Source organism: Mustela lutreola, chromosome 3 (assembly GCF_030435805.1).
Source record: "Mustela lutreola isolate mMusLut2 chromosome 3, mMusLut2.pri, whole genome shotgun sequence".
Classification (NCBI taxonomy): Eukaryota; Metazoa; Chordata; class Mammalia; order Carnivora; family Mustelidae; genus Mustela; species Mustela lutreola.
In genome coordinates this window covers 142,835,558-142,863,524 of record NC_081292.1, presented here as the reverse complement: position 1 = coordinate 142,863,524, position 27,967 = coordinate 142,835,558, and the positions used below count along the sequence as shown (strand labels likewise).

Genomic DNA, 27,967 nt, shown 5'->3' with positions numbered 1-27,967 from the left:
GCGCACGGTCCCGCCTCCCTCCCCGGGTCCCGCCCAGCGGCGCAGGGGGCCGGGCTCCGACGAGGGGGGCGGCGGCCGCGGCGGTGACAGCCGCTCCCCGCCCCTGAGGGTCGCCACGTCCCTCACGTACCGCCCGGCCCAGGCGCGGAGCGGCGACCTGGCGGCCGCGGCTCCGGCACCTCCGGCGGGGCTCGGCATGAGGCTGGCGCGGCTGCTGCGCGGAGCCGCCTCGGCCGGCCCGGGCTCCGGGCTGCGCGCAGCTAGCCCCGCCGGCGCCAGCCGCAGCCTCAGCTCGGATTCGGGCTCGGGGCCGGCGCCCGAGAGCGGCGTTCCGGGCCAGGTGGACTTCTACGCGCGCTTCTCGCCGTCCCCGCTTTCCATGAAGCAGTTCTTGGACTTCGGTGAGTGGGGCCCGGGCCTCGGGCCTTTGTGCGCGGCCCTGCCCGGCCGACGCGGGCCTCCTCTCACCTCCGGCGCACCCCCTCCTCCGTAACGTCTCTCCCCCAGCGCTTGAGACGCTTCCTTCCCCCCTTGCGGACAGATCCTGTAGCTCAGGTGCTGGCGCCGGCAGGCGGCATAAATAACAGGGGGCGTGTGCCTTTTGACTGTGTATTGTTGAAAAACAAACCCGGAGGGCCGCGGGCGGAACGACCTCCCGCCTTTCGGCGCACGTGTGCAGAACCGCACGCTCTGCCAGATCCCTTCTAGAGGCAAGTGTGTGCACACCTCCGGGAGTCGTGTTCGGATTCTTCACAGTGATGATGAATGCTCAGCTTTGTACAATGATGCATTAAATTGACGTGATGAACGGAGAAGCAAGTTATAACTGGCCCGAGTGTTTCATAGAATGTTTTCCTTGCCGCTTGCCTAATAGCGTTTCCACCAACAGCACATTCATTTCATCAGCAGCAGTCTTGAGCACGTGTAAAGTGCGTGAACACTAGTGCTGTGGGGATTGCCACATTTCACCTTGCAGAAGCGACTATCCACGTCGCTCTTCCTCTGGTGGACGCTTCTTGATTTTCTCTGGAAAGGATGCAACAGATTGCAGAGAAATTTGCAAAGTTAGGCTTTTAACGTAGACTTCTCATAGGGGGGGGTTGGAGGGGGAAGGGAAAACTAATAAACCAATAAAGTAAAATTTCAGTAGAAAAACTTATCTTCTGCATTGTGAGTACTGACTTAAGTCTGTAAGGGATCATTAGTGGGCTTAAAAGATATCAGCATAGCTGGCAGCTTTATCTTAAAATTGTGTACAGTGACAATTTTGGGGGATGTGGGGGAGCAAAGCCCTGGGTTTTTTGCTTTTACCTTAAAATGATTGTAGTGTGATTAAGGGGTGAGTTTGGTCTTGTTCACAGTATCCTATTAAATTTTCACAAGAAAATGCTTTCCTTTAATTCAGCAATTCCTGCTATGGACAATCTAGTTTTTGTTTTGTTTTGTTTGTTTGTTTGTTTGTTTTTTAAAGGTTTTATTTATTTATTTGTCAGAGAGAGAGAGGAGAGAGAGTGAGCACAAGCAGACAGAGTGGTAGGCAGAGGCAGAGGGAGAAGCAGGCTCCCTGCTGAGCAAGGAGCCCGATGCGGGACTTGATCCCAGGATGCTGGGATCATGACCTGAGCCAAAGGCAGCCGCTTAACCAGCTGAGCCACCCAGGCATCCCTGGACAATCTAGTTTTTGCTAAGGTTGCCTCTTGCTAAAACAGCAAGATTAAATTCTTGAGTTTAAAACACATTGCTGAAATAACAAGTTAGTTTTACTTCATATAGAACTGCTTGCCAAAGGCTATTCTACAACTGTTCTGCTTAGCATCTTGATGGGAGTGGAAGAAGAGCAGACTTCTTTCCAGGAATCACACAATTGAATAAAACCAGTGGGGGGGGGGGCAGTGAGTGGTTGGGGAGTGGTGCTGCAGGGATTCAAAGCTTGAAGATTGTTGCTCTACAGGCATTGGTATTTTTTGCTTTCTGCTGCCTGAAAGCCCTCCTCTACATTGAGTCTTGCTTTTCATGGTTCCCAAGCATCTGATAAACATAATACCTGTTTATCTTAGACAGGTATTCATTTCTTATAAAGCTGGAGTTAGGAAACAGATTTTCTAAATAATAGCAGCAACAGGTTACATAGGGTAGGCTTTGGCAGGTTCTACTCTCAGTTAGATTATACGCCTTGCTCAGACTTGCTCAGGTTCCCTTGGTTCTAAGATGATCCCAGTAAAGATGCAAGTGATGGAGACAGGAAAGTATCTTCATCACTCTACAAAGCAATTGGAATGTCAGGAATTAGGAGGTCATTTAGGATGCCTCACAACCCTGGGTTATCTTGTCCCTTGTCTCCTCTTCCTTTCCCTCTCATTATGGTGATGCTGCCACTCCAACATTGCCCAGTAACTGTGTTTCTCCCTGCCTTTTGGCTTCTGTGCCTTATGGCCTCTACTTATTGCTGTTCCTATCGTGTTTGGTTTTAGGATCTATGAATGCTTGTGAAAAGACTTCATTTATGTTTCTGCGGCAAGAGCTGCCTGTTAGATTGGCAAATATAATGAAAGAAATAAGTCTTCTTCCAGATAACCTTCTCAGGACTCCATCAGTTCAATTGGTACAAAGCTGGTAAGATTCCCATTTTGTGTTTGCAATTTCAGTGGGCTTATAGACTTCATGTAGGGTGAAAGCAAATACATTTTTTACTCTTCAGTGGAATCTGTTAGTAAGAGTATTCCCCATCCTTTTATGGGTATATCTAGGCTTGTCCCTTGAATCTTGGACTCTACCATAACTTGGCTTTGGAAAAAAAAAAAACAATCAGAACTACACAGAAATACACATACTAAACTTAGGATTTGTGTTATTGAATATGCAGGATGTTACAATAAAAAATATCTACCATGTGTTGATGGTTAGGGATTTATATATATTACCTTTAATCTCTTCGACAACTCTGCTCATTAATCATTTTTATGGCCATTTTATAGATGAGGAAACTGAGACACCTACAGGTCTTTTGCTAAAGGCAGTACCAATCATAGTGGAGCTGAGATTCAAGCCCAGATTTGTTTCTTTCTACTATACCATGTTATAGTCAGAATGATAAAATGTATTAAAGTGTGTATATATTTTTTAATAAACTGAATTTGTTTTATTGCAGTATATCTTTATCGAACACAAATGTTAAAATCTTTTTTCTACCATTTAAAAATAATTAGAAGTTAGAGGAATCATATAAGAAACTATGATCTCTCTTCCGAAATATGACAGTAGGGGTGCATAAATATGTGGTCACTTAAATACAGCCTTTCTTGGTAATCTTATTAATTTAAGAGTACTAGTCTCTTAAGCACTATACATTTCAAATGAATGAGTTTACCACTGTTCAGTCTTAGATAGAAAACAAAAGGTAGGTGCAAGATTTTTTCCCAGTTATTATTCATGGAGATCTTAGCCTTTTTTTGTAGGTATCATAGTTTGTAGGAGAAACTGATAGAACTTTAATTTTAAAAGACAAGTGAGGGGCACCTGGGTGGCTCAGTCATTAAGCATCTGCCTTCAGCTCAGGTTACGGTCCCAGTGTCCTGGAATCAAGCCCCACATCAGGCTCCTTGCTTGGCGGGAAGCCTGCTTCTCCCTCTCCTGCTCTCTCTGTCTTTCTCCTTGTCAAATAAATAAAATCTTATTAAAAAAAAAAGCAAAAGAAGTATGATTGCTATAATGCGTCTTACCGAGATGCTTGCTATCTGTAGTTCAAATACGGGACAGTTATAAATATGGTTTAAAGAAGAGGCATTTGTTTAGGAAGTATGATGGAATATAAGTGAGAACATGTAGTTTTCTACATATTCCTGTTTTAAAAATTCTTTGCTAAAAATAGAATATGCTACATTTTGAAATCTAATCTGCCCTCAAAACATTGTAGGTGCTCAACTGTCTTTTGAATAAATAGCATAATTTTTTTTTTGCCAGTGAAGAGAAAAGTGAGGGTTAAAGCAAATTTCAGAATCACTTGACTTTAGAATGCTTTGGACTGCAGAGAGGTGCCGTGCTTGTCAAGAACAGCTTTCCAAACCAACATATGGATTTACAGATTTTTAAAACACTTTCATTGCCTGCTGGATCCCTACTAAAGATATTTGTAGATCAAGTGCCAACCGAGCAGCCAAAGCAGACCCTGTATGTTTGAAGGTTACTGAAAAGTAGTAGTGAAGTGTTTTCACCTCTGGCCCTGTACCGCTATTGTGCCTGGCAGCATGACCTTGATGAAGTCATTTGGCTCTCCTCATTTTGCTCTGTCCTTAACAGGTGATTTGCCACCTTGAATTGTTAGGTAAATTAAAAACCTGCATTTTCATGACTTTTGTTTTTGTTCAGCTCTGTTTAAAAGAACTGTGTGGTAAATTATTTTAACAAGTGTTTGTTGACTGGATGTTGACTGGACATAAGCTATTAACCTGGAGCGTGCACGCTTCCAAAGGATAACCGCCTTCAGTGCCAGCCGATCATTGCCAATGCAGAAACCCTGTCCAGATCATCTGACTTTTGTGTATTTAAAGAAGAGTCAAAAGTCTAGATATTTAATGTAGAATCTCCCAGTTTTGAAAGATTGCAACTAATTAAACATTTAAAAAAAAAAAAAACTCAAGTCCTGTAAGGTATATAGGTTTTAAAGCTCAAGTGTTAAATTAGACTCCTAGACTGAGGTAGGCAGGCTAGCACATTTTATTGAAACTGAGACAAGGGGTACCTGGGTGGCTCAGTGGGTTAAGCCGCTGCCTTCAGCTCAGGTCATGATCTCAGGGTCCTGGGATAGAGTCCCACATTGGGCTCTCTGCTCAGCAGGGAGCCTGCTTCCTCCTCTCTCTCTCTCATTCTCTGCTTGCCTCTCTGCCTACTTGTGATCTCTGTCTGTCAAATAAATAATAAAAATCTTTAAAAAATAAAAAAAAAAAAAGAAACTGAGACAAGTTATTTGCCCCAGATCACATAGTTATGGTAACAAACTCAGTTCTCATGACAATCAGCATTTATAATGTAGAGTGGTAAATTTAAGATAATGAAACACTAATTTAGAGTATATAACTTAAAAAAAAAGAAGTTGGAAATCTTAAAATTACTATTTTTAAAGATTTTATTTATGTATTTATTTATTGGATTTATTTGAGAGAGTGTGCTCACGCACCAGCTTGCACAGAAGTAGGGAGAGGGGCAAAAGGGGAGGAAGAAGCAGACTCCCTGCTGATGGGGTGGCTCCATCCCAGGACCCTGAGATCATAACCTGAGACAAAGGAAGCCACTTAACCAACTGAGCCACCCAGGTGCTGCAAAATCTTGAAATTCTTTTTTTTTTTTTTAAAGATTTTATTTATTTGACAGAGAGAGAGACAGCACAAGCAGGGGGAGTGGCAGGCAGAGGTAGAAGGAGAAACAAGCTCCCTGCAAAGTAGGGAGAGCCCGTTGTGTGACTGGATCCCAGGATGCTGGGATCATGATCCAAGCCGAAGGCAGTCACTTAACCAACTGCATCACCCAGGTACCCAACATCCTGAAATTCTTAATTTAACCAATGTTTTTAGGGAAAAAGGCACTTTCTTGTGCCAGACTTTGCTTAAATGTGAATGGGTCTAAAAATCCTACTTCAACCATAATTTGTAGCAGTATTGTAAATTAAAAATAAAAAGATGTTAAAATTAAAAATACCTTCTTAGTATTTTTACAATATTGAACTTTCAAAATGTAAAAGAACAAATTTACCCAACTGATTTGCATTTTAGGTATATCCAGAGTCTTCAGGAGCTTCTTGAATTTAAAGACAAAAGTGCTGAAGATGCTAAAACTATTTATGAGTAAGTTCACTATTTTGATCCTGTTCTGAATATAATTTTCATACTCTTTAAATGTCATATAAAAAATATAAGTATATCAAGCTTAAACCTATTGGGTCACTTTAGGGAAATGAACTTTCAATTTCTCTCCCCTCCAGAACATACGATAGTATGTGTAGGTATGACAAATACCATAAGGCAGTAAATACAAGAAAAGACACAGTTAAAGTGTGGTGATCAGTGGAAATCTAGATGTGGCCTCAGAGCCATTTGGATGGTAGGGAGCTGGTGAGGACTCAACCTGGAGAGTGCATGCCACCTTCAACTCTGGCAGATTATTGCCAGTGCACAAACACTATCCAGATTGTCTGATTTTTGTGTGTGTGTTTAAAGAAAAGTAGTAAACTTAGACTTTTAAAATCTCCCAATTTTGAAGATTGCAACTAATTAAAAATTTTTTTAAAAATACTGAAGTCCTATAAAAACATATCTATGAGTCTCACTTTATCACCTTTGGCCTGTAAGATAATGAAAGAAATATAACCAGTTTAATAACCAGCATAACAGAATTGATAAACCCAGGTAGTCCTCTAAGAAGTTACCTGCTTATTCCAATGAATGTTGCTCAGAACTTAAAGACTACTTCTTTCACTGTCCTCAGAGTTCACTATACTTTTTTTTTTTAACTGTCTTTAAAGATGATGGCAACATTTCACTTTTTAAATGTGTTTTGGTCTGAAAATAAGATCAAGGATTTACTCTCTGCCTACGTAGGAAGCACACTGTGTATTAAATCTTTAAAACAATGCTATTGAGTTAATGCTGTCTGTGCACAAAGAAGTTAAGAAACTTAGGGTAGCATTGAACTCAAATAGCCAACTAGTGGTAGCATCAGGATTTGAACTGAAGCCCTCTTTCTTAAAAATAAATGTTATGCTACGAAACCTTCTGAAAATTGTTAGAGCTGAATCTAAAAAAGACGGAGAGCGATCAAGCAAAATAATACTGTTTGGGGTTTTGAGAAGAGAGAAGAGAGAAGTGAAATAAAGGGTGACTAGAAATGATGAGTTGTTTGTTGTTTTTGAGGAGTTTTCTTGTTTGTATTTGAGATTAGCGGTTTGGTTTTGAAGCAGATTACAACTAGGAATTCCAAAAATATTTTGAGCCGTGAGAGCATCATTGGAATAAGTTAATAGTACTCAAGATGATGACTTTGAATGGGAAAGCACTCATTCAGAAGTGTAAATTCTCATGGGTATGTTACAAGATGGATTTTGTTATTTCATAATTAAGACTTTTCTCTTTTATTTAGGTCTTTAAATGCAATAATGTCTTCTAAATGACGGAAGTGGGAAGGCTGGGTGACTCAGAAATTTTTCTTTTAACACAACAGTAGACTCTTCCTCTCCCATTTTTAAATTTAATAGATTCAATGAAATTAGAATTTCTTTTACTTTCTCAGTGGTTCTTTCTCTCTTGGAACCATAGGGAATAGTCCCAAACAGGCAGGCTTTATTGGTTCATTCATCTTTATTCCTTACAGAGCATGTGTTCCCTAGAAGCAAGCGCTCTGTCTTCTCTTAATGCTGAACATCCCAGCAATACTATCCTTATTGGGAGTGCTTAGATGATCTGAGATGGTAATGGTTAAAGAAAACCTTAACATTTTTAGGATTGTGTTTTGTGGCAGCCTTATTTTTTCGGAGTTCCAAGAAAATAAGTTTCAAAAGTTTTATTTTGGAGAATTTTGTACTGTCATTGATTTTGTGTATTTATGATCTGAAATTTATTTAAATAAGCATAAGAAAACATACACCAGTTGTTTTTTATTGTATCAGGAATTTCTTGCCTAGTATAGGTTAGTTAAACTTACATTTTAGTATTAAATTCACTTGTCTAAACATTTGGCAATTTTGACAAGTCAGGTTTGTTTAGCTTTACAGATACTGTGATCCGGATCAGGAACCGACACAACGATGTTATTCCCACGATGGCCCAGGGTGTGATTGAATATAAGGAAAGCTTCGGGGTGGATCCTGTCACCAGCCAGAATGTTCAGTACTTTTTGGATCGTTTCTACATGAGTCGCATTTCAATTAGAATGTTACTCAATCAGCACTGTAAGCATCCAGAAGTTAAGAGAAAAAGCAAAATGAAATGAATATATACGTATATTTTAAACTTATTTAGAAAACTTCTCTTTAGAAATATTTAATTTTGCTTTTTTGTATATTAAGTAAATTACCATACAAAGGAGGTATTTTCATTGAATGTAAAATACTATGTGTGTATTTAAGGAAAATATCTACTGTTTGGTACCATTTAGAGAAACAGTTTTCAAATCTGGAAAAAGCAGTTATAGAGAGTTATAGCTTATTTTGTTGTTGGTTTTTTTTTGTTTGTTTGTTTGTTTTTTGATAGCTTTATTGTTTGGTGGAAAAGGCAAAGGAAGCCCAGCTCATCGAAAACACATTGGAAGCATAAATCCAAACTGCAATGTAGTTGAAGTTATTAAAGGTAAATATTTATATTTCTCCTTTCGGGAAAGATGCAAAAATTAAAATTGTTGAGTTTTTCCTTTTTTTTAAGATTTTATTTATTTATTTGACAGACGGAGATCACAAGTAGGCAGAGAGAAAGGAAGGGAAGCAGGCTCCCTGCTGAGCAGAGAGCCCGATGTGAGGCTTGATCCCAAGACTTTGGGATCATGACCCGAGCCGAAAGCAGAGGCTTCAGCCCACTGAGCCACCCAGGCGCCCCGGGTGTTATTTCTTGCTATTAAAACAATTATTTATATCTTGAGATAAAATGTTAGGGCAAATATATGGATTTGAAAATAAGTTTATGACGTTAATTGTACATTATATATAGAATGAATATTTTGTTGATATACTTTGTTAGGCAAAGTATGGTGATACTGTGGGGGTATCTCTTTCACTTCAACAAGTATATATCACCCTATACAAGGAGCCATAATTCATAATAGTTTGGTTTGCATCTTTCCACACTTTTTCCTCTTATGCCACGTATACTCCTATACATATGTAATTGTTGGTCTTACATTGTTTGTTTTGGAAAATGGGTGCTATATGTATATTTCTCTACAAGGTTAGAGCCATCATTCCATGTTCAATATATATCGATACACTTCAGGGTTTTGAATGGCTTCATGGGTATATCAGAATGTATTAATCCATCCTTCTGTTGCTTCATGTTTAGGCGGTTTTCTTTCTTTTTTTAATTACCAGCAGCAATACTGCAGTGAACATCTTTAATATCTGCTGACTTTGCTAGTATTTTAGAAGGAAAGATTCCTAACATTCCAAGACATTTAAAATGCATTTAAAATTTTGATACCTCCAAAAAGGTATCAAATAATAAATGAGAGTGTCTGTATTCTAAACTTTCACCAACTCTACATGTTTGTTACATGTATTGTAAATAGTTCCTTCACCTTGCTGTTTTTACTTTGTTTATGGTGTCTTCTATTTTGATGTCTTTATTTTTATATAATCATATCTGTCATTTTTCCTTCATGGGTATTAGGTTTTGTCATGTCATACTTAAGAAGATCTTCCCCAAATAAGATAATCGAAGTATATTTTCATCTATAGACAGTTTTAAAATTTCATTGATCAGTACTATTGCCACCTTAATGCGTGATATAGAAGTAAATTTATTTTAATGCTTTTTTTGTTTGTTTTGATTCACACTAGATGGCTATGAAAATGCTAGGCGTCTGTGTGATTTGTATTATATTAACTCTCCTGAACTAGAACTTGAAGAACTAAATGGTAAGTGTGATGGTGTCTTTCCCTCAATGATTAGTGTTGTAATTATCTGAGAAGCAGTGATAAGAAGAATTTAGATGTGTCTTAATATCAAAGGAGTTTTCATCAACTTCTTTACTGAAGATGAAGGCTGAGGGAGAGCAATCATGTTAAGAATTATGTGCGCGCGCGTGTGTGTGTGTAATTTAGTTGGATTCTGTTCGAAAAGCATTTTGGGCTCTTCTTCCCCATTTTGTTTATATTTAATTGATGATGTTCATTCTTTCCTTATTTTTGTTTCTGTTTTGGTTGTAGAAAAAATGATGCCAAGAAAATTACATTTGACTGTTATATGTACTCCAATAATGTAAAATTCACCCTTTAAGAATTCTATTTCCTGAGTAGTGAATCATTTTTTATTGTTGAGGAAGTAAAAAGGCTGGCGGTATAAAAATGAAAGAAAAATGCTCTTCTGTTTGAGAATCTGTTTATCTTTGATGATCTTTTCACCCTGACTAGTACCTTTTAAAAAAAAAATTCTAATGTCTTGGAAGGAGGTTGATAAATCTGATTGTGTTTCTGTGGGGGTGGGGTAGTTGGGTAGAGGGAAAAACAGTTACTAAGTTAAGATGTCCCTTTAAGAATACAATTAAATAGGCTTTTCCTAAACTGTATTCTGGACCTTACAGTGGGAGAACAGTGGAAGAAGTTCTTCACTTGAAAATAGAATTGCTTGGTGTTTTTCTAAAGCCATATTAACTCTTTTGTTTCATAACAATACCACTCAGTAAAGAATCACAATGCACAAATGATAGTTTAGGAACCTGAACTGTGAGCAGTTTCCAGGTGTCCCATCCATGTTTCCACGGGGCGGTTTATTCAGAGGAGAGTCCCAATTTATTGGATCAATTAGAATTCTAAGGTATGGTGAGTCTTACTCCTTTGCTCTACTTAAAGTTCTGTTTTACATACTTCCTTCCTGCCCCCCTCCCTCTGCCCTGCCACTGCATCTCCAATTGGGCTTCTAAATTTAATAAAATGTTTGTAGAATTCATATCCCTTGATACATTGATGCTAGCTTAATTTAATTCAGATCTGTATCCATAGAAATGCCTGAAATAAAACAGAAAACATTGCATATGGTGAAAGATTTAAAAAATGACTTTTAAAAAAAATAGTATATTGATGTGACTTGGACCATGGAACTTAGATAAGACTTTAACACTTTTGTTTTGGAAAATAAAATTCTGACCTTAAGGCCCAGAGTCCTTTTAAAAGACTCACCATCATAGTGAAAATGGGAAGCTGGGTTGGCTAGACAGTTATGCAGGATCACAAGAATGATTGCAAACTCATGTTGTCACCATCAGTTATAAATCTTTGTGAATGTGGGGTCAAACACTAACGCAGTGAAGAACCGGGATGTCAGTTCTCCCCCAAATAATACTACCCTCCATAGTAAATGTTTTTCTTTTCATCACTACACAATATATTCTTGAAAATGCTTTAAGCACATCTCTCTGTACTTTCATATTTTTCTCTTCTGCTCTGTAGCAAAATCACCAGGACAGCCAATACAAGTGGTTTATGTACCATCCCATCTCTATCACATGGTGTTTGAACTTTTCAAGGTTTGTAAAATAGTATTACATAACCTTTATCAGTCCTTTCCTGAGGTTAGGGATCTGCTCTACCAGGTTTTCCTCCCTTGCATTTCAAGATGTCATTTCATGCTCAGTGTCATGTCACGTTGCTGGAGATCAGCGTTTTATCCATGCTGATGGGAACTTCAGTGTAGTGGTAAGTTTGTACTTGGAAGACAGGAAGAGTTGGGCCTGAATTCCAATTCTGCCATTTAATCTCTGTGTGACATTGGACAAATCAGTCAACCTTTTTGAGCCTATGTTTCCTCTTCTATAAAATGAGGATAATACTATCCAGGTTGTTAGGAAGATTGGGAGTAGCCTACTAAGTGTCCAGAACAATGGTAGCTCAGTGTAAGTGTTCAATAAAGTTCTGTTTTTACAAAATAGAATATTTAGAAGAATGGTTCTCAATTTTCCCCCTTAGAAGACCAGAGTCCAACTATTATATATTTGTGGGGGGTTTTGAGAAAGTCATTTATATTGACTTACAGGGCTTTTGCTATTATATTCGCTCTTTACAACAAATTTCAAAAACTAAATAAAATTATGCTAGAAATGTTGAGTACTTTATCCCCCAATAACCCACCAGTGACACTTGGTGATACACAGAAAAGTGAGTGATGAGGAGTGGTACAGGTCCTTGTAGCTGAAAATGACTGCCCTAAATCGAGCCTATATAGTCAGTTTCTCTTACTTTAGTTACCGTGTCTTGAGCCAGTAGTCATCTAGTAGAGAGCAGAGGTGACTTTCAGTCTGATCGTGTAAAAGAAAAATACTCTGAAACACAGAAAATCTGACTGAATTCTTAGAACAACAAGAGTTTAAGAATGCTCTTTTGTTGCTAGGACAGCAAGAATGTATCTAATACTTTACAAAAAATCTTTCTATCCAACTGTTTAAATAAATAAGCAATTGGCACTTAAAGGATTAAAATTAATTTTTTCCTTAAAATTTCAGTTACTAGAGATCTTATTCCCCATGATGCTTAATAAAAGAAGTATCATATTCTATAAAATATTTTACATAGTGTCATTAATAATGGCTTTCATTTGGAACCAAATCTTAAATAGCCTTTGGTAGAGATGGTAGCATCTTTTCCCCAGGGATACTCAACCCTGATGGGTATGCCTTGGTCACACACTCCTATTTCCAAATTCAGTCCCACCTTTTGCCTTTTTAACCGTATCGAGTTTTATCAATTTCTATTGCAATGCTACATGTCATGTTATCTTTTCGTGCTTATACTATTTTGGCATTGTGTACTGTGTATCCTTTAGGAATTGATCAAAAGAGTTTCACAGTGTAAATATCCTTAGTTTCAAACTAGTGGAGAATTGGATTAGTTTCTATATCATAGTAAGACCACTGCTGTGAATACTACATGAAAAAATTTTTTTTTTCCTTCAAAGTAATCTATGGCCATTAAAATGATTCTTAAAAATAGGGACAAAACTTTTCAAAAATAAGGTTTGCTTGTTATCTACTAAATTATAGATGTATTTGGATAGAATCTTCAGCTTCAGTGTAAACTAGTCAAAATGTTGAGATGCCTGGTTTTGGAAAATGTGCAGAATTTAGTTGAAATCTTTAAATCAGAGTATTTCAAAAGTCCTCCAAAATTGACAATAATTTTTAAAATTCTTCAAATATAAGAATTGTGATACTTTGGCCTATCTCCAACAAATTAAAAAATTTTTAAATTTCATATTATATATATATTTGAAAATTATAATTAATCTTTTTTTGAAGTTTTATTTTGAATGGAACCCTAATATATTTCAGAATGCAATGAGAGCAACGATGGAACACCATGCTGACAAAGGTGTTTACCCTCCTATTCAAGTCCACATCACACTGGGTAATGAGGATTTGACCGTGAAGGTAAGTGCTTTCTGGCTTGTTTGTTTGTTTTAATTGATGCACAGGCATGTACATAATTTCCTGAAGACATAACTTATTCTTGGGAGAAAGAAATCCTACCTCTGATCGTTAATAAGCACATTGCTTCAGGGCACCTGAGTGGCTCAGTGGGTTAAGCCACTGCCTTCTGCTCGGGTCATGGTCTCAGGGTCCTGGGATCAAATCCCACATCGGGCTCTCTGCTTAGCAGAGAGCCTGCTTCCTCCTCTCTCTCTCTCTCTGCCTATTTGTGATCTTTCTCTGTCAAATAAATGAATTCTTTAAAAAAAAAAAAAAAAAGCACATTGCTTCATTTATCTGGCAGAGTCTGGAAATTATCCCCTGAGTCTGTTTCTATTCTGGTCCATAATCCAGATTATTCAAGGAAAAGTAAATCCTGAAGACAGTTTAGCAGTGATCTTGAATATCCACTTGGATAAGTAAAAGCTAAAAAATCTGAATGTTCACAGTGTTATATATAGATAGTATATAATGTTGCATTTTTAAACAATGTTTTTCGATCTACTTTTATTTCATTTGCTTCTCATAAAAGCTCTTTACTTAGGAGCACAGATAATCTTATTGTTGATTTTACAGATGAGGAAACTAAGACACAATGTGTAGCTCATAATTTCAGAGCAAATAAATGCCACAGAACATGAAATCAGGCTCTGACTCCAGGGTTTTTCTACTTCATCGTTCAGATAGTCCAGTTTCTTAGAGTATGATGAGTCTCTTTTTAAAATAATCATTGTAAATTTTGTTTTAAAGTAATAAATGCAAAGAGTTTAAGAATCAAATATATTAGTTCCTGGCCATTTGTGGGTCACTATTGTCTTTTAGTTATTTTTTTCTGGGACTTATTGGGACATTTTTCAGTAGTATCCTGATATTACAATTTCTGAAACACAAAAATTTTCAAGAGCAATACTAACCTTCTGTTACAATAGCTGAGGAGTTAGCTCTTTTAGAGCACCTCCCCTCCCTGACCTAACCTCCCCTGCTCTTTTCCCAGTATTTAAGTTCATACTTGAAATTCTAGATTAAAAATAATCATCTTGGAGAATTTTGAAGGCATCTACTGTTCCTTATTTCAAAAGCATATAATTCAGTTACTCAGCCGTCAAAAAAGAATGAAATCTTAGCCATTTGCAATGATGTGGATGGAGCTAGAGTGTATTATGCTAAGCGAAATAAGTCAGAGAAAGACAAATACTGCAAGATTTCTCACATGTGTGAGAGGGGGAAAAAAGAGGGAAACAAACTATAACAGACTCTTAATGATAGAGAACAGCAGGGGGTTTGATGGAGGGAGGTGGGTGCAGTGTGGGTAATGGCAGATGAGTATTAAGGAGAGCACTTGTTATGATGAGCACTGGGTATTGTGTGTAAGTGATGAACCACTGAATTATATTCCTGAAACCAATATTGCACTGTATGTTTACTAACTAGAATTTACATAAAAATTTGAAAAAAATGTTAAAATATGTATAATTCAGTGGTTTTTAAGAATATTCACCACTGTGTTATTTCAGAACATTTTCATCACTCCCAAAAAAACCTCCATACCCATTAGCAGTCACTCCCCAATTTCTCCTTCTCCCCAGTCCTTGGCAACTACTAATATATTGTCTGTGTATGGATTTCCCTATTCCGGACTTTTCATAAAAAGGAAATTCTGTAGTATGTAGTCTTTTGTGACTGACTTCTCCCACTTGATATAATGTTAGAGCAGGTATCAGTAATTCATTACTTTTTGTGGTTGAAGGATACTCTGCAGTATGGGCATGACACATTTTGTTTATCCATTCATCACGCTGATGAACATCTGGGTGGTTTCCATTTTTGGGGTGTTACGAATAATGCTGCCATTCATGTCAAAGTCTTTGTGTGAACATAGGTTTTCAGTTCTCTTATGTATACACAAAGAAGTTGAACTGCTTATAGGTAACTGTGTTTAAGTTTTGAGGAATTGCTGAACTGTTTTCCAAAGTGATGATACCATTTTACATTTCCACCAGCAACATATAGAAATTCCAATTTTTCCACATCATTGTCAACATTTGTTAGAATCAGTCTTTTTGATTATAGCCATACTATACTGTGTACAGAACCTCAGTCTGCCAGAGATGAAAACTTTCCTGAACATGAACAGAGCCCTGGGTATACATATGACCTTTTAGATTCCCAGGATATCCTCGAGCTTTTCTAAGCCCCTAAGGACATCTGATTTGCTAACTTCCTGTTAAGGTTTTTGTTTAGTCTGTTGTTTGCCTTAACTGTTGTACACTGCCCTAGGCAGCCTTCAAATTAATTAATTATCTCTAACTGTTTTTGATAAATGTTTCTGAAGATGGGAAGTAGGTGCACACAAGACTTTCTGCATTGGTGAGTACAGAATCAGGCCAAAGAACGATAGCCTTCCCAGTGGCTACCATGCTGCCGGTTTCACTCTTGATGGGAGATGGGGGTGGAAAGAAGCCAAGTTAAAACACCACAGAGTCCGTTGTTTTTCTTGACTAAATGCTCCCCAGGTTGCTGCAAGCCTTTGGTTAATTTCTAGAGTTCTGATCAAAGTTGACTCTGACAGTATTTGCCTTTTTCTTGGTGCTTTGATGGTTGAGACACTTTTCCTTTTTCCACTGTTTTTGCTGACGTAACTCCTGCTATTCCTTTTGAGAAGACTTCTGCTTATTCCAATTCCTGTTCTTTTGTATACGACCAGTTTTAAGTGTCAGGTTTTGTTGTTTTGTCTCTTTTAACTAAAGCTTTTAAGATCTTTTCTTCAGCTCTGTTCTGATATTTCTTAATGATGTGACTTGGTATGGGTCTTTTCTTACTCATTGAGCTGGGCCCTTTAGAATTTCCACTGTTTCCTTGGTGCTTTCTTCCCTACTGCTTCATTTTCTGATAGTCCCATTTGGAGGATGTTGGGCTTCATGAATTGATCCTCTGATTTTTCTTATCTTTTTTCTGCTGCTTTTTATCTCTTTAAACTTTTCATTCTACTCTGTGAGATGCCCTCAACTTTGAATTCCCAACTCTTGTATTGAATTTTTGTTTCTATTATCTTACAAATTTCCGGGAACTTTTTATTTTTTATTACTCCTTTTTTATAGTATTCTGTTTAGTTTTACCTTCTTTTATCACTCTGAGGATAATAATAGCTGTTTTTTTTTTCTAAAAAATTAATATGCCTTAACTCTCTACACTATTTCCTCTGAGTTTCTTTTTTCTGTTTATCTCTCTTGGCTGTTCATTTAAAAAGAGTGATGCACACATAAATGTATGGCAAATACCATCTGTTTGCTAAGAAAGTAATGTGAATGCATCACTTTTTTTCAGCCTAGATGCTAATGTATGTCTATTTTTTGGTTGGTTATGTGTCAGCTACTTGCTTGTTAAGGTTTACTTGATTCAAAATAAATCCCACATGTCTTCTGCTTGGGGACCTCAGTTGTGCTACAGCATTGCCTTTCTCTTAATCTTTTGCTGTTTTGTCTTTCATGTGCTTTTGCATGTTGGTCTGTAGCTGTTTGCTTTTACTTGCGGTTATCCATCACAGCAGATTAAGAGTCACTGAATTCTTAGACACTTAGCAGAGACTTGGCCTGTGCTGGTGGGAAGGATTTGTTTGGGGAATCTGTCTCTTTAGTGTCAAGAAAGTTTCATAATGACCCAGCGATTCCATTCCTAGGTATATACCCAAAGAAATGAGAACAGGTATTCAAGCAAAAATTTATACAGGAAGGTTCATAGTAGCATTATGCATAATAGCCAAAAATTGGAAATGTCCCAGATGTCCATCAACTGATGAACAGTTCAATGAAATGTGGTACATCCATCTGATGGAGTATTGTTGGGCCATAAAAATAGATGAAGTATGGGTACCTGCTCCAGTGTAGCTGCTAGCTACAATACTGAAAAGATTACACTAAGTGAAAGAAACCAATCATATCATACAATTCTATTTATATGAAATGTCCAGAATTGGCAAATGTATAGGGACAAGAAACGGATTAGTAGTTGCTTAGGAGTCTGACCAATAAAGAGTCCAGGGTTTCTTTTTGAAGTAATAAAAATATTCTAAAATTTGTGGTGAATATTGTACATATCTACTTATATATTAAAAACTATCGAGTTTCACAGTTTAAATAGGTGAATTTTATGGTACATGAATTACTTTAATAAAGCTGTTAAAAAAAAAAAAAAAAAAGGAAAGGAAGACTCAGAAGGGTCTTGAAAAGGCTGTTCTAGAAGCCCCTGTAAAGGCCCTACCCATATTAGGCTCTTCCTCCACACATCCAAGGTCACATGACCAAATCTCCTGTTAAATAGATGCTTGCTTTAATTTCTTCAGTAGAGTTTTTGTTTTTTTTTTGTTTTTTTTTTTTAATTTTTTATTTTTTATAAACATATATTTTTTATAAACATATATTTTTATCCCCAGGTCTGTGAATCACCAGGTTTACACACTTCACAGCACTCACCAAATTTCAGTAGAGTTTTCATCCCCATCACTAGTACTGGATTTTCAGGATCAAGATCTGTTTTTAATCCCTCTATAGAAACTTAGAAAACTAGTACTAAATGATATATATTAGAAAGTCAACAGGATGGCTTATAGTTGAGTTTTTAAATAATCTTTATATAGTCTTTCTTTCCAGTCTTTTAGCTTATTCAATTTTTTGATATTTTTCACCTTTTTTCCGTTGGCTAAGAATCCTGTGAGAGAGTTGTTTTTTTCTGGCTGATGACTCTAGCTGCTCTTTTAGATTTGGTGTTTGTGCTATACTCAGTAAATAAAATAAGTGTTAACAGCCACATGTCTTTCGAACTAAAATGTCAGTGTCTTGATTCATTCCCTATCTGTGATTTTACAAACTAGACATTGAGAAAGCTGTTGAGGAGGAGACTTCAGGAGCTCTGGGTGAGTTCAGGGTTAGTAAATCTCCTGCCTTTAGAGCTGTCATCAAGTTAGTGGTTCATTTCCCTTGGATCTGAAATTCCCACAAATTACCCCAGGGAGGCCAGTGTCTTGGGGAACAGGAAATTAGGGATGGCAACTCTTGGTTAGACGACATTGCAAAGTGGTGATTTCATACACCAAAGAGAAAACTTTAAAAATAAAAATTTTGGCAAACTTCTCTTTCTCAGCCTTTCGGTTGACATTACTGTGTATCACCCATCTCTTTTGTAATATCTTTACATTTCCTTGGCATAGGCTTCTTCTGATGATTCTTGATTTTTTCTTCAAATTATCTTGATCAGAAGTTTAATTTTCACATATCTTTCTCAACATATTTCTCATCAGACTGCCATTCTTCTTAAATATATACAGACCAACTGTCTGTCCCTCTCTGCCATTAATCCCTTTTCCCCTTTTATCAATGAATTCAAATCTTCTGGCATAATATTATCTGTTACAATTCCATTAGAAACTCTTTCGACCTCTTTAAAAATCTGGCTCCACTTTATTATGTCTTTGGCTGCAAAGCAAAGGAGGTTAGCTTTATCAGTTTTTAGTTACATTCTTATGGCTTAGTTTACCCCCTTCACCTGTAAGAAGAAGAAGACGCTTCTCGAAGTCACCTTTGTCCTTTCTACTCAGCTCTCTGCTTTTCTCATACTGGCCTCTAGCGAGAAATTACTTCTTGTTTCATTTGATTGTTGTCGCCTTTTCTGGCCAAAGATTAAGGAAAACCAGGAAGTATTTACTGAAGTCTACTTTTTATCTTAATATCTATTCTAATACATTGTTTACTTACTTAATATTTACAGAACACCCACACTTCTTACTCACATTGCCAGTAAATGTGCAGCAGAACATTAAATTAAAGGATGAGTAATTAACAAATTGATGGATTCCAGAAAATACCCAGAGCTCTTTATTAATTTTATGAAAATAAATCTCTTCACTGGACTTTGAATTCATAGCCAAAAACAATTTCAAGCATGCTTATGTTCAAGTTCTAACTAAAGTCTTTGTATATTTTTATACTGTAATTTTCTAATTGTAGATGTATCAGAGGCAAGCCCTCAAGTGGTATTTCAAAACATATTTTTATTTTAAAAATTAAAATCTCTGTCATTTTAACTATGAAAGTAATATATATGCATACTGTAAAGATATTTAAAATTCATATAAAAACTCAACTATAAGCTATCCAGGCTTGACCTTTTTTTTTTTTTTAATTAATTTTGACCTTTTTTTTTTTAATAATGCTCTTTTAAACTTATTTGTGATCAAGTCTTTGATTTTTTTATCTCTGTCTTTTTTTTTGAGTAGTCTCTACACCCTGTGTAGGGCTCAAATTCATGACCCTTAGATTAAGAGTTGGATGCTATACCAATTAAACCAGCCAGGCACCCCCAGCCTACTGACTTTTTAACTGTTCAACACTATGTATCCATCTACTTATTCACTCATTCACATATGTGTACCACACACACACACATACATGTACACATACACATTAAACCAGATTTGTTTGTATATTAATGTTACACATAGTAGACTCAATTTAGATTTTGTGACAAAGGAAAATGTACAATAATTTGGAAAATAAGGCCCCATTAACTGTAAAGGAAAACAGAATGAAAATAATCTCTAAATAAATTACTAAATTCAGCCTAACATGTGATTTGAGTTGAGAAATGACATTAGAACAATCCAAAGACCAGTGTACTCTAAACTCAAAAGGAAGTTGTCTGGGGGGGGGGGGGGGGGTCTGTGCTGCCGAATAGTATTATGTGGACCTCTTTCACCCCGGTACCTACAGTTCTACACAATATTTCATGGCTCAGTGGTTTTCTATTTTAGAATGTGCTTTAGTTTACTTCAGTAGTCCCCTTTTTAGGTTATAATCCAGTTTTAGCTATTCTGCATAGTGCTGTGGTGGATATTCTCATACATACTTTGCATACTTCTTTGATTATTTTTTTAGGATAAACACTGTTGGGTCAGAGGGTGCATGCATTTTGAATCTGATTGCCAGACCATCCCCCAGAAAGGAATAACAAATTCATTGTTACATACTGGGTAGACTTAGTTTATGCCCCGTTCTATGCTCACTGCACTGTGGATGTGTGGCCAGTGAGAGGCAGAGCCACAGCACTGACTCTGTATTATGATGGAGTTTATTATTCATTAGAATTGTGCACATTGGAGGAGTTCTATGAAGTCTATCAGTGAGGAAAACGTTTACACTCACAACTTGGATTGCATAGTACTTGTTTTGAAAAGCAGTACTTTCTTTGGGCACCTGTGTGGCTCAGGTGGTTAAGCAGCTTCCTTCAGCTCAGGTCATGATCTCAGGGTCCTGGGATCGAGCCCCGCTCTGGCTTCTTGCTCAGCGGGGTCTCTGCTTGTCTCTCTCCTTCTGCCCCTGCTCTTGCTTGTGTGCTTCTCTCCCTCTCAAATAAAAAACAATCCTGAAAGAGAGAGAGAAGGAAAGAAAGAGCAATACTTTCCCATCAGCAGTTAAACTGTGATTGTGTCTTGGTGTTTTGCTGTTTATGGGACTTGGTCATAAGGCATGATCCTTTCTCACCTTAGATGAGTGACCGAGGAGGTGGTGTTCCTTTGAGGAAAATTGACAGACTCTTCAACTATATGTATTCAACTGCACCCCGGCCTCGTGTTGAGACGTCCCGAGCAGTGCCCCTGGTATGTGATCAAGAAATAACAAAGTGTAAAAAAAAGAAGAAATAATTGAATGTGTTTCTGTGAATTGGAAAAAAAAATCAAATGAATACCAAATAAATTACCAAATAAATCTGTTAAGCAATTGTGTAGGGTATCCATGAGGGAGAAAGGAAGCTATTAGAAAAAAAACACTTTACTCTGAATTTAAACAGCCTGTGGCTCATTTCTTCATTTGATTGAAAAGAGCACAAGACAGCAAATATTGTTTTACAGTTCTTACTACCAAGCTGGATAGTGATATGTCAGTAGTTTCATGTGGTTAACCACATTTTGATATACTATGTCTAATAGGAAGACTGAGTTACCAGTTTTGCTAGCATTTGGTCAACACTGATTGAATCTTCAGTGTTGATTTTTTTTTTTTTCCCCTCATGTACTTATAATTAGAAAAAAATCTCATAATCTGGACCCAGAAAAAAGCCTAGAGTTCTCATCACTTAATTGCCCACCTGGAAAAGGCTCAAATTATAATTGTTGTGGTGGTATTTTTTATTGATTTCAGTCACCTGTTCTCGGGTCTCCTTGCTTTTAAAGCGCTTTGCCAAATATCTGACCTGTAACTTGGGGAGAACTATTCTTTCGGGCTTTGAAACTTCTCTGGCATATGTGCTGGAATTAGGCTAGAACAGATGAAATGCAGTATAAAATAGATGGATCTATTTTAGATTCTTCCTAAGAAGTTACTAGAAGGACTTAGAGTTGTACCTGTTACACAGCACAGTTTCCGTAGCTCAGCTGTAATCTAGTTCATGTCTTACCATACTTTTAAAATGATTACGCCAGGACTGCGCTGCTCACACACAGTTGTGTATGCCTCCATGCACTGGCAGACAGACACAGTCAAATAACAAACATGAGCCCCTTCTTAGATTCTGATCTTATTGTAAGAAGTAAGGGAGGGAGGGGTGTATAAATCACAGAGCTGTGGGTAGGGATGGTAAGGAATCCAGGGCTAGGAACAGGAGAGCTGTCACCACCCTGAATTGAAGGAAGAAGTTGTTAGCGGAACCCAGAAGAAAGGATAGTAACCAAGCAGCTGCTTACACTCAAGGGGTCTAATCCCAAGGGAAGCTCCCCTCAGCGGGAAGGAAACAGAGGAATGACTTCTGTGACTGGACTCCCTCTGAGCTCCTACTGGGTTCCTCATTGTCTGGACCCACTGGAAGCAGAGGGCAGGGGAATCGTTGATAGCATCCTCTCAGGGCAAGGAGCCATGTGGAGAGTGGGTAGTTGATTTGGAAGGGTAAACAGAAACTCTGGTCAGAAAAGCCAAGGAATAAACAAATGGGAGAGGTAGATGAAACCAGAGCCTACATTTGTTAACAGCAGTCTGATTCCTGAATCTGCGTAAGCTCTTAACTAAAGTGTTACATTGGAATATCATTGAACGTCTGGCTTGGTGATAAAAACTGTTTTTACACTTGTCCAAATGTTCTGCTTTGTATTAAAGAATTTGTAAGATTTATTCAGGTAAAGAAGGCCATTCCAGGAACTGGAGACAGGATGAACAAAGACACAGAAATGAAAAATAACATTTGTTTGAGGAACTTAAGAGCTGGAGATTTGGTCCAGCTGGACTAGAAAGTGAGAGGCAGAGACCTGAGGTCTTGAAAGTTCTTTTTAGAAGCTTGAATTTTTATCTAGTCATGGTGTTAGTGGCGATGTGCTTTGAAGGTTTTTAAACAGGGGAGTGATTCGTCAGTGAGTGACAAAGTGGACTTACTATTGATCTATCCAGGTTCAGAACACAGGCTGAAAATTCATGGTATGAAGTCAAGAGATGTATCTCTGAGACTGCCAACAAAGCTTTTTCTACTCTTGCTCCTAAAAGAGAGAACATGTTTAATCTGATATTGCCAAAAGCAGTATTGGGATACCCTAGAGGAAGGCAGCAAAGAAGAGCAGTGTGCTGTTCTAGGTCTACATGAGTCATTTTATAGAAAAAAGAAAAATGAGTTTTAAATGACCAGAGGGGAGCCATCTAATGTAGTACCCCAACTAGGCTTCAGCTTGATCTGTATTAGTGGTTAGGTATTAATGAGCTCTTAGATGTAGGCTCTGATAGCTTCAGGATACTAAGAAGCATTCATTTTAACTAGAAAAATATGTCACTGTGTGGCTTTCTGAATAGAATTTCACTTTTCTCATCTCACAGGCTGGGTTTGGTTATGGATTGCCCATATCACGTCTTTATGCCCAATACTTCCAAGGAGACCTAAAGCTATATTCTCTAGAGGGTTATGGGACAGATGCAGTCATCTACATTAAGGTAATAACTGTAGTCTTTTTGATTTAATGATAATTCTTTTGGTTATAAGAAAAGATGCCAGTATTTAGCTGTAATGAAATTTTCCTCTACCTCATCACTGTTAAGATATAAGAATATGGTTTTTACATTGGATCCCATGTATTTTCAGAAATGATCTCCTTAACTGGGGGAAAGGACACACTCTGACCTGTGATGATCAGAACTATAACAGAAAAAAAGTCGGGCTGAAGTGGGAAATCACGTTATATATTACACAAATTTAATGTTAATGCAAAACACATGAATGGGCATTGATCCCCCAATCTTTTGATGTACTGCCAGTGTCTTTTCTCCGTATATGAGTCTGCAGATTCACGTTTCAGTTGTCTCTCCTGCAGAAGCTATACTTACCATGCATTGTTTTGATTTCTTTAAACAAAGAAACAACCAACTGCATAGTCTTTTTATTTATATGTAGTCCTTTACAGATGTCTTCTGACTCAGATCTGACAGCAATCTGTATATAACTTTTACTTCATGAGTCTTTCCAAAGCATTCATCTTAGTTTTCAAAGCACCTCCACCTACCCTCCATCCATCCATCCATCCGTCCATCCATTTATTTATTTGTTTGTTTATTTATTTTGCATTTTGTTTAAGCAATACTTGATTAAATTATGTGATTACAGTGATAGATGTAAGTGCATAAACATATTTGGGAACAAGCACAGGGGACGCTTGTCTGACATATAGCTTACCTGGTGGGAGCAGAAGCACTTAACCTGCTGGCCTGTGGTGTTCCATGTGTTTATCTGAGTTCAACATATTTTACAGTGTTGGAGAGCCACCGAGCCCCACCAGCCTCCTGGATTGGTTAAGCAGTGGGCAGTTGGTGCCTAACTTAGTGACTCAAGTTTCTTGTTCTGGCCACTAGATGGCACTTGTTTTATAGGAAATGGTGAAGACTGTGTAATGTAAAAAATAAGTTTATCCAAAAAGGTTAAATTTTTTCAAGATAATAATTCTTTCTCTTTTCTTTTAAACCATCTCAATTGTGAATAACTTGAAAAGGGCAACATGAAGGTAACATTTTTATCACCAAACATAACATTTTTTATCTAGCCCATAAATCAAGTTCTGGTAGTTCTGGCATATTTAAAGAGAATATGTAGGTGAAAGGGGTTTTTTCCCACTTTGTAAAAAAAGCAGAAGACCAGAATCTCATAAAATCATTAAAATAAGGGACCTCCTCAGTGGCTCAGTCTGAATCTTGATACCACCTCAGGTTGTGATCTTCAAGTCCTGAGTTCAAGCCCCCATTGGGCTCCACAGTGGATGTGGAGCCTACTTAAAAAAAAAAAAAAAAAAAAAAAAAAAGAAATTTAAAATCAATGTCAAAAATTTCCTTACCATTATCAGAATGAAATTTCCTGTTCAATATTTTCTACGTCTTGGGAATACCCATGACCTAAGGTCAGAATCCTACTAAAATACCTCAACTTGAAAAAGATAAGGAGGAACATGGTTTATCTCAGGTTCCAGAAATTTGCAGGAAACTGAAACAAAACAGTGTGAATCAATGGTAATGATATGTTGGAAATGTGAAATGATGCACAATGCAGGTATCCCATCCGCTATAACTGAAATTGGTGGCTTGAATGGCAGGAGGAGAAGACACAGGGTCAAACCCAAGGCCAAGAATTTGTCAGTCAAAAGCCTTAGACATAGTTTTGTATTTATTGATAATGTTGTTATGATGACTTTTCAAAGTCCGTGACTATGCTGGAAAAAATAGTATTTTTTCTAACAAATAATTGAAATAGATTTCATGAAATGATTTTACAATTATGTATATTAAGGTGCATATGTCAGTTTTTATGCATTTACACTTAAATGGCTTTTTCAGTTAACCAGCTTCTGTTCTGGGTCATGTTTTTATAAGAAGCATCTCCTATACCTATGTAAAATTTCATTCCAGCAGCTTCCAGGCTGTTTGGACAATTACTGCAAACAAAAAACTCAATCAATGTGCACACAAAGCAGTGCCATAGACTTAGTCAATAATGCATTGCAAATATGTACACTGTTTCAAAATGTATATAGATGGTGTGAATGATTAATAAAGTACAAATTCAATAAAGCACTGTTTAATTTGGAGTAACCTTTTGCCACTGTATACTTTCTCAAATAGTGGATTCTAAAAAAAAAAATGCCAGACTTAGGTCCCACTTTTTCTTTCAGGCTTTGTCAACAGAATCGATAGAGAGACTCCCAGTGTATAACAAAGCTGCCTGGAAACATTACAACACCAACCATGAGGCTGATGACTGGTGTGTCCCCAGCAGAGAACCAAAAGACATGACAACATTTCGCAGTGCCTAGATACGCTTGGAACACCTGGCAAATCCAGATGTGGCTTTTGTATTAAATTTGGAAGGGATGACGTTCAGAACTACATTATACCAAATACTTCACATGTTTTTTTTTCAAAATTAATTATTTGGGTAGAATAAATGGAAAGTGAATTCCATTTATATCTGTTAAACCTCCTAAAGAATGAAATTGTACCTATTTTGCACTTATATTTTCACAGTTAATTGAGCATATTTTTAAACAACTGCAGTTTTGGTCAACTTTCCTCTTTATGGTAGACTTCAGAAGCATGGGAGTCTTTGGGTTTCTGCAGAAAGCTGTGTGGTTTTTAAAGAACTTTTCATTTATGTGTGTTGGAAACCTTTCCTTAATGATTCTGATTAGCTAGTTAGCCATCCACCTGTTTTTTGGAATTCTGCCATCCTTGCTTACTCTGTAATGACAGCTGTAATAAGATGGTCTTCAGATGTACCAGTGAGTAAGTAGAAAACAGTTGCCATGTAAATGGGGCACCAGCCCCCTTTCAGCATCTACATGCATCACCTTCACTCTGAAGTTGATTTTTCATTTTTTAATTCCATTGCAGAGGATCGTAATGGGTTCCCTGTGGAGCTAAGCCAAGATCATAAGCAATCTACTCTGAATGTGCTTGTGATTAGTGCAGGGGGAAGTTTTTATACTAAAAACAAATTAGCAGCGGCTAAAATTCTAGAGAAGAAATTGAGGTGGAAGTAGTGAGTCCACAAAATTGAACTATTGATTATTGATATTACCTAGGGGAGCTTTTGAGAGACAAGAGTTTTTTGGGGGGTCTGACTCCAGACATACAGAATCAGACTCTCAACTGAGTCTGGGGCCCAGAAATATCAATTTTTAGAATGCTTCCCAGGTGAGTCTGTTGCCTCACCTAGTTAAGAAACCACCCTTTTAAAGTGAATGTTATAAAGTAACAGAGATCTTTAGGTTTTGATTTTCACTTACTGCAAGGTCAGGCTTCTAGACTCCAGGAGAGACCCAACACTCTCAGGCCTGGTGCAATTAAAAGCAGGTAGGCAAAGTGCATGAGAACAGTCAGGTAACCGAAAAATTAGAACCATAAAAGCACAAGTATTGATGAAGAACATGTATTTTATAAGAAATATTTAGACTTATCAGGAAAAATTCAACCAGGGCTTATCAGCAATTCTTTGCATTCATATGGTGATTTCTAGTTTACAAATACTTTGGTGTAATATGATAACTCTGTTGGGCTTTACAACAGATGTAGAGCAGGTGGTATCATCCTTGTTTTGAGACTCAGAGTGTGGCCCAAGGTTGCACAGAATTGGAGTCAGGGCCTGAGTGGTCTCTGCTGATCACTGTTAGCTGCCAGGTCTGGGAAGCCGTGAAATTAGGAGACTATGTTATTAGTCAAACCTCGACTTTTAAGGTAACAGGGAACTATATTGAAAATGAATTTTAAAGTAAGATTTTAAATATTTAAAAAACAACCTTAATACTTAAAGGTGGGAACTTTATCTGGAAAATGCATTGGGCTGAAACACCTCATTCTCAAAAGGATTATGTAAGTTTAACAATTCTGTATAAATTTGTAAATCAGAAGGGATGGAAGAGGGCAGTGAGTCCGGACCGCTATGTGAGAGGTAATAGTCCCGAGCCTCAGGGCGAATGGTTTGCCTGGGCCTTCTTAGCCAATTTGACCAAATGTTGGAAAAAGAGAAGTTTTACCCAATATAGCATTCCTTAATTATGGATTTTGTGAAAAATAATAGAATATGCTAATGGTGACTTATATTAGTCCAAGGTGTTAAAGTTTATTAGCTTTAAATTACACTTTTTTGGTAATGATGAAATATTTTAGAATTCTTTGAATCAAAATACTTTCTTTCCTAAATGAGACATTTGTATAACTGACATAAACTTGATGCTTTACTTATAAAACACTTTCCCTCCCTCCCCCAAATTAAAGTTTTTCTCTATTTATGAGCTAACAATAATGTTTTTAAAGCAAAAGTGAAATGTTTTCCTTTAGCTTCTTTTTAAGCTATAGCCTCTTTTTTACTTTGTTATATGGTAATGGACATAAAATTACATAAAAAAGTGTTGGAGGGGTAGCATTCTCCTCTATGGTTTCAAATCATTGTGCTACCTAGAAAGTTTTTAGATTCTTAACCTGTTTTCTCCACCAGCATTTAGTGTGATGCCATGTAGATACAGAAGTATATACAAGGATGAGAAGTGGATACTAAGTGATTTCTTCTTATAACCTGGGCATTTAATAAATGTGCCAACATTTTTTAGGAAGATTCGCAAAAATATTCTGCCCTATCCTTAAAATACTGGCTGACTTTAGATATCTTGATACTTAATAGTGATCACTTTCTTGCACTGTGAAGTTTTTACATGAAGATGTTGAAGTGGAAGTCTACCATATGATATTATAAAATGTTTTGTGTGTGGCAATAAACTAAAAACGTGGACCAACTCTTACTTTGAAAATTAATTGGG

The 27,967-nt window shown here is 37.3% G+C and overlaps 1 protein-coding gene across 1 annotated transcript; it reads left to right on the top strand.

The window, feature by feature from the left end:
* The first annotated feature begins 43 nt into the window (after positions 1-43).
* PDK1 (pyruvate dehydrogenase kinase 1) lies at positions 44-27,944 on the top strand. Its single transcript, XM_059167032.1, has 11 exons — positions 44-401; positions 2,472-2,613; positions 5,766-5,837; positions 7,752-7,936; positions 8,238-8,333; positions 9,533-9,610; positions 11,141-11,217; positions 13,015-13,113; positions 20,690-20,800; positions 22,995-23,108; positions 25,328-27,944. Exons 1-11 carry the CDS (start codon positions 197-199, stop codon positions 25,466-25,468), a joined length of 1,320 nt encoding a protein of 439 aa, XP_059023015.1. The 5' UTR covers positions 44-196; the 3' UTR covers positions 25,469-27,944.
* The last annotated feature ends 23 nt before the right edge of the window (positions 27,945-27,967 follow it).

Bases quoted from the DNA above. Each gene is read 5' to 3' on its own strand.
- PDK1 (XM_059167032.1), top strand. From the start codon at position 197: ATGAGGCTGGCGCGGCTGCTGCGCGGAGCCGCCTCGGCCGGCCCGGGC. The intron at 7,937-8,237 runs GTAAGCATCCAG...GTTTTTTGATAG, and splicing joins AATGTTACTCAATCAGCACT to CTTTATTGTTTGGTGGAAAA. The intron at 8,334-9,532 runs GTAAATATTTAT...GATTCACACTAG, and splicing joins TGTAGTTGAAGTTATTAAAG to ATGGCTATGAAAATGCTAGG.